Source organism: Lactuca sativa, chromosome 1, assembly GCF_002870075.4.
Source record: "Lactuca sativa cultivar Salinas chromosome 1, Lsat_Salinas_v11, whole genome shotgun sequence".
In the NCBI taxonomy this organism is placed as follows: domain Eukaryota; kingdom Viridiplantae; phylum Streptophyta; class Magnoliopsida; order Asterales; family Asteraceae; genus Lactuca; species Lactuca sativa.
The window spans coordinates 36,222,274-36,229,065 of record NC_056623.2 but is presented as its reverse complement, the minus strand read 5'-3'; the positions used below and the strand labels follow the sequence as shown (position 1 = coordinate 36,229,065).

Genomic DNA, 6,792 nt, shown 5'->3' with positions numbered 1-6,792 from the left:
TGTCTCACAACTTTGATCCCGAATATTTTTTCTTTTGTTAAATTTATTTATAGTTTTCCTCTATGCACAAACTTAGGGGGAGAATTAAAAAAATTAAAAAAAAATGAAACAAAAATCAGAAAATTTAAAAATCGAACAAAAATCAGAAAATTAAAAATCTAAAAATAGTGATATTTCTGTTTTATTTATTGTTCAGAAAATATGAAAAATCCAAAAATTTTGTTTTAAGTTTTCTTTTAGTTTTCTTTTAGTTTTGTTTTGTCTTGAAAAGTGAATTCAGATGTAGTTGAGACTCATGGAGACTATATCGACATTTTCTGAGCCAAGGCTTCATCCGTGATCATCGAAGAATTTTCATTCGAAGGAGCAAGAAATGAAGATTATTCTTTCAACATTTAATTTTTCAACCACCTCAGAAGCAAGGTGAAGCTGCACTTGAAGATTATGTGACAGATTGCATTGAAGCCTCCTCAATCAATTTGATGATATCTTTGTACATGCCGAAGTGATCCAAAAGATTCATTCTCTCTGATATTCTCTCTGAAGATTCTCAAGCTAAATGCGCTGTCTTTCAAGAATCAGTACAAGAATCCTCCTCACTCAATGTGCGTTCAATGTCAAATTCTGAAGAAAAGCCCAACTTCTTGAGATGAAGTCATTTATTGAAGATTCATATGTTCATCTTGAAGTCCTGAAGATATCGAAGATTAAAGCTGAAGCCAAACTCCAAATGAAGATTGAAAAGAAAAGTCAGCTACATTTTTAGGGGGAGTTTGTTGGGTCAATTAGAAAAGAAAGCTATAAACCAAGGGGGAGATTGGTCGGTCAAAAATATTATTTATAGTTTACTTTTCTAGCAAAATGTATATATATATATATATATATATATATATATATATATATATATATATATATATATATATTAGGTGGGTGAGGAGTATACGGCTAGAGGAGCTTAAGTGTGTGAAACTCAAGGTGTTCTAGAGAGAGAAAGTGAATCTTGTGTAAGGAACTTCAGTAATATCATCAATACATTCAAGATTCATATATTCTTCTTCTCCTTCTTCTTCATTTAGATCTTGCATCATCCGTTTGATTAGGATTCCGCACAATCAAACGGATCTGATTGATACTCAAGCAGATTTGTGACTTACACTTAATGAGCGTAAATAGGTTGTAAACCCTGAAAGTTAGGGTTTGCCTCTAGCTTGCGTACGCCTTACGTACGCATGGGTACGCTCAACATATGTAGGGGTTATCTCGAAACGCGCATTCCAAAGGGAGTACGTTGTGCGCCCAGCATACTCTCAGCTAGTCCTTGATTAATTGAAATAATTGTTAAAGTTGATTAACTGAAATTGTTATTATTAAAATATTTCGATGTCCCTAGTTGAAATTGCACGTGTGTCAGTTTCGTAGGCGAATACGCTGCAATATTGTGTCATTTATCTTTGACCACCATGTTATATGCATTATGATACATGCATAGATGATATCTTGTAAAGTATCTAACTCATAAAGTCGTGTCGCATGTTCAACTATGTGTCATCAATGCTTCCAAGCATATCCGAAAAACCATATCATTTTTCATGCGCTACATATAGTTGTTGCATATGATGTAACAAAGGTTTGCGCAAGTATTTGTCACCGAAGGTTTCGACAACACCTCTTGCTAATCTATACAAACTTTCTCGTGGGGTTTTCTCATACATTCTCATAAAATCGTCAACAGAATTAGGCGACTCCCCCATAACCATAAGCTTAATTGCAGCAACACATTTATGCAACCCTGTGAATTCTCGTTTACCCCTAGCATCATATCTCATTTGAAAAAAATTCATACCTATATATATATATATATATATATATATATATATATATATATATATTATATATATATATATATATATATATATATATATATATAATAGTTAAAAGTTGTATTTATTATATCTAAAAGCGACATTTATAAATTAAAACACTAAAAATAAACGATACATTTCTTCCAAGACGTTGGCTATCATTTCAAACATATTTTTTCGCAAACGAAACTTTCGCTTGGCTGGTAGAGACAATTATCCGCAAAATAATCGTTAACTAGACGTTTATGTTCTTCCCCACGATCTCTATTTAACGTCGCACACCGTGTGAGTAGTGGAGCTGAATCTGGCTATAGTAGTCTGTCTGTATAATACTGGTACATCATAGTCACGGAAATATCATCTTCGTCGTTATCATTGGTGGACGGATAATCCGGATTAAAATGATTCATTTTTTGGTTTTGAGTTATTGAAATTATATGTGAAATATAAAGAAGAAATGAAAATGAAATTGAGAGAAATGTAAAAATCAAAGAAATAGATGTATTGTGTAGGTAAAATTTAATAGTAAATTATGTATTTATAATAGAGTTAAAATGATTTTTTTTTTTAAATTGTGACGGTTTAACAATAGTCTATATATGACCGTTTAATGCCAAATTCAAACCAAAACCCTCCGTTGCTTCCCGTTTCAACAGTAACACACCACGTAGTAACGTTGGAAAACACAAAAAGGGGGGGGGGGGGGGGGGGGGGGGCGGGGGGCAAGCCATGTTAACGACGTTGTTTGGGTTCTACGTTGGAATAACGCGTCGAAGTGTTGTCCATACCTACTCATCTTAGTTAATTGAGGGAGGTTATTAAACACTAATAGCGACTAAAAACGTCTCTGATACTAAATACCTTTAGACCTTTAGATGTCCAAAACATTGTCACATCGGTATTTTATAAACATATTCTTACTATTGGTAAACTTTTTGTAGGTTTATAAATGAGTATCAACTACATGTTTATATTTTAACATATGTTATTTATATTAATACGACTATTTTTTTTAATTATAAATAAAAATAAAATATAATCACACTAAAAATGGTTGAAGAATTAAAATTTAATCGTAAAATGTAGCATTTATAAAACAACTTTAATTTGAAAGCTTAAACAACAACGTGCATTATTTTCACATAATTAAAGAAATAGAAAAGAGTTTCAAAGTTTTTATCACTTTTTATAATAATAAAATATAAAACCAATCTTAATAATATTCAATATTTTTCCAAATTTAAACGATGATATTTTTAATGGTGAAATTTATTTAACATTTATTAAGTATAAATATATATTTTATTGTTAGATATATTAAGCTATCATATTAAAATGGATAGGGTATAAAATGAAAAATTAATCCTAAGGTGTAATTTATATATAAAACATAAGAAATGTTAGTGAACTCACCTTATTTTTTTCTTAGTTATCTAATTTATTTTTATCTTCAAATGTTTCTAATTTAGGAAAGCTGATATACATTTTGTTTTATTTTTAAATCAGTAATATTTATTTATTCTTATGTACTATTTCTTATAATTATGTAATCACTCCTAAGCCTAATATGTAATATATGAACACAAGAAGTTTGAATTGAGTTTGTCGTATATCTTCTATTTGTCAAATTCATCAGGTTTAACTTGAAGATGTCCAAAAACATTGACCTATTTAACAGCCACCTAAGCACTCACTATGCTTAAAAAATTTGTGGACCGCTCTAAATTTCCATGGACCTCCTTTTAAAATAGCACAGCGGATGCATTGCTTATAAACCTTCATATTCAAACTTATTGCAATATTGTTACCAACTTTTTAATAAGCATATTTAAAAAAAAAAGATTTAATCATTAACATCCTACGATCTAAAAGAAACATTATGAAAAAGAACAAAGATACATATGCGTCCCTTTTAAATTTAATTATTAACTTTATGAAAATTTAAGCTTGCATATTATACCCCACCACCCCCAATAATGTTTTCCTATATAAACCACTTGCTCCACCATTTCTTATGCACCATTCATCCGAAGCACCAAGACAACAATCACAACACAATCACCGGCAGCCGTTCTCTGCAACTGCTTCATTCATCTGAGTGAGTGATCATTTCGAGAACAAGATCTGTCAATATGGTGATTGCAGGACAATACCCTCACCTCACTCTTACTTTCGGCCTTCTTGGTACTCTCTCTCTCTCTCTCTCTCTCTCTCTCTCTCTCTCTCTCACACACACACACACACACATACACACACACATCCACCGTAATCGTAAGCTGAAACATCCAATGCATGCATGAAAAAATATACATGCTACGTAAGCACCATGCATATAACGAACCCTAATACTAAATATCGGTTTGCTAGCTTCAATATTGGAGATATGCAGGAAAAAAATGCATGCACGCAACAAACTCTAACCCTAACTGACACTTGTTTCAATATGAATTTGCAGGAAATATTGTCTCATTCATGGTGTTTCTTTCACCAATGTAAGCTTCTTGTTCCTAAATCAGTCTTCACTAGTGATTATTCGAAGTTTATCTTTGTGCTAGCTTACTTTACAAATTGATGATGTTTTGTATTTAAATATGTAGGCCTACTTTTTACAAAGTTTATAAGAAGAAATCGACAGAAGGGTTTCAGTCCATACCTTATGTTGTGGGATTGTTTAGTGCCATGCTTTGGATTTACTACGCGTTGCTAAAGGGAAATGCCATGCTTCTGATCACGATTAACTCCGTTGGCATAGTCATACAAACGTTTTATATATGTGTTTTCCTCTTTTATGCACCGAAGAAAGCTAGGGTATGCAAATGCTACTTTTCGGTTTTATTGTATTTGTTCATTGTTTTGGTGTCCTCCATGATTGTTCTAGAAGTAAGAAGATGGGAATCATAAGTGAGGTCTTGGGTTCAAACCTAAGCATCATCCTACTTCTGGAAACATTATGATTTATAACTCTTATATTGGCATAACGTCGGTTAATTAACATGACTATCTAGAATGACATTTACATATCTCGATTGATTTGCGTTAATCATATTTTATAATTTGTATAATTGTGATTTTATGTGTAGATGGAAAGTGTGAAGCTTATCATGTTGTTCATAGTTGTCGGATTTGGACTGATTGTTCTCCTAACCGAGTTCCTTTCAAAAGGAGCTAAGCGCGGTGTGATAGTCGGATGGATTTGTCTTGTGTTCTCTTTGTGTGTTTTTGTCGCACCTTTAGGTGTCTTGGTAAGTACAAACAGTAGATAACAAGAACAGGAACTATATATAATAATAAGTTTTTAAGAAAATATGAACATCTCTTTATTAATTTATGATCTTTAATTTCTTTTTGTAGCGACAAGTGATCAAAACCAAGAGTGTTGAGTACATGCCAATTCTTCTGTCCCTAGCCCTCACACTGAGTGCCGTTATGTGGTTCTTTTATGGTCTACTTCTTGGGGATTTTAACATCGCGGTAAAAACAAATAAACAAAGTACTTACACAATAACTTCAAATTCATCTTAATTAATTTTTCTAACGATTAATTTCTTGTTTACAGATACCAAATACGCTTGGATTCACCTTCGGTATCATCCAAATTATACTTTACTTTGTATTCAAGAATAGGAAGCCAGTCATCAACGATAAAATCTCTGAATTCAAAGAGAAAATGAGTGAAATGGATGAACCAAGAATCCCAGAAATCAAGGATCATAATACCATCGATATGGTGAAGCTAAATGCAACTCTACGACCTGAATACACTCAAAATCCACACGCGGTGCGTAGTCCAATTATGGCTAATCACACCATTGAAGTCGCAGCTTGAGATCGATCCTAATTGATTTTGGTTTGATGTCAAGTGTGCCTTCGGATCTCTATAAATAATTGTACACTTGTTCATTACAAGTTTTCACCTGTAATTTGGTGTAATCATGTCCTCCTTAGCTAACGTAACCCTTGTATTGTTTCAGTATTCTCAATATAAATGAATTTGATTTTCGATATATAATCATATATGTAATTGTTTAGTTTATATCGTGTTCATTTTTAATTATTGCCATAACTCTGATAGATATCTACTTAGATGTGGAAATATGGTCGGTGAAGCGGATTGTGTAATAAATGAAAAAAATATTCTGAGACTAATTTGGTAATTTCTTGTGCATTTAATTTGGTGGGTATATTTGAAAAAAATATATGAGAGTTTTAATTAATATACGTTATCAAAATAAGTCTGCTAGTTTATACCAGTCTCGTTAAATCTGGGGAGGATTTATGTAGGCACCCAGGATAGCTTATAGTACCCCTCAAATTTTCAGATATAGTGAAAAAAATTTGAGATTTTTTGGTGTGCTATCCCGAAATTTAATGTGTTATCTATAATATTTTGTTTACCACTACGGTTAAATCACAAACACCACCAACATAGATGGAGTACGAGTTTGTCCTCATGTGGAAAAGTGAATAAAAAAATTATGTGTAATTGATACGAAGCCACCTCAAAAGATGATAGCATGAATAGGTTAATAACTTGTCTTTTTCACTCTTTGGTGAAAATAACTATCAACATATTCTATAGATGTTCGGTTTATATTTATAAGTAGATGACACATCTGTCAGTTATAAAGTGTAAATTAGAACTATATGTTTGATAATTACATATTTAAATTGATTTTACTGTTATTAAGTGTACGTATATAAATTTTATGTAGTTTTGTATAATATAAAAGGGAGTTTGGAATTTTATAATATTTCAAAACTATATTACTAATTTTTATATTATGGCAATGTTCACGTTCGCCAAACCCTATTCTATATTTATATTAAACGAAATCAAGCATAACAGTGGGTATCTAGAAAAGTATTTTAGTTGTTAAAAAATAAACTAAAAGTAACAATAATCACTAAAAACAAACGTTCAATCATATAT

The 6,792-nt window shown here is 31.6% G+C and overlaps 1 protein-coding gene across 1 annotated transcript; it reads left to right on the top strand.

Annotated features, from left to right (window-relative positions):
• Positions 1-3,868: 3,868 nt before the first annotated feature.
• LOC111920180 (bidirectional sugar transporter SWEET14) lies at positions 3,869-5,895 on the top strand. The gene is made up of 6 exons (XM_023915779.3): positions 3,869-4,046; positions 4,318-4,354; positions 4,460-4,670; positions 4,943-5,104; positions 5,214-5,333; positions 5,419-5,895. Exons 1-6 carry the CDS (start codon positions 3,995-3,997, stop codon positions 5,686-5,688), a joined length of 852 nt encoding a protein of 283 aa, XP_023771547.1. The 5' UTR covers positions 3,869-3,994; the 3' UTR covers positions 5,689-5,895.
• Positions 5,896-6,792: the final 897 nt, after the last annotated feature.

What these genes read in the sequence shown, in the direction of transcription:
- LOC111920180 (XM_023915779.3), top strand. Translation starts at nt 3,995, where the DNA reads ATGGTGATTGCAGGACAATACCCTCACCTCACTCTTACTTTCGGCCTT. An exon ending in TCTTACTTTCGGCCTTCTTG is followed by an intron (nt 4,047 to 4,317) that starts GTACTCTCTCTC and finishes ATGAATTTGCAG; the next exon opens with GAAATATTGTCTCATTCATG. An exon ending in ATGGTGTTTCTTTCACCAAT is followed by an intron (nt 4,355 to 4,459) that starts GTAAGCTTCTTG and finishes TTAAATATGTAG; the next exon opens with GCCTACTTTTTACAAAGTTT.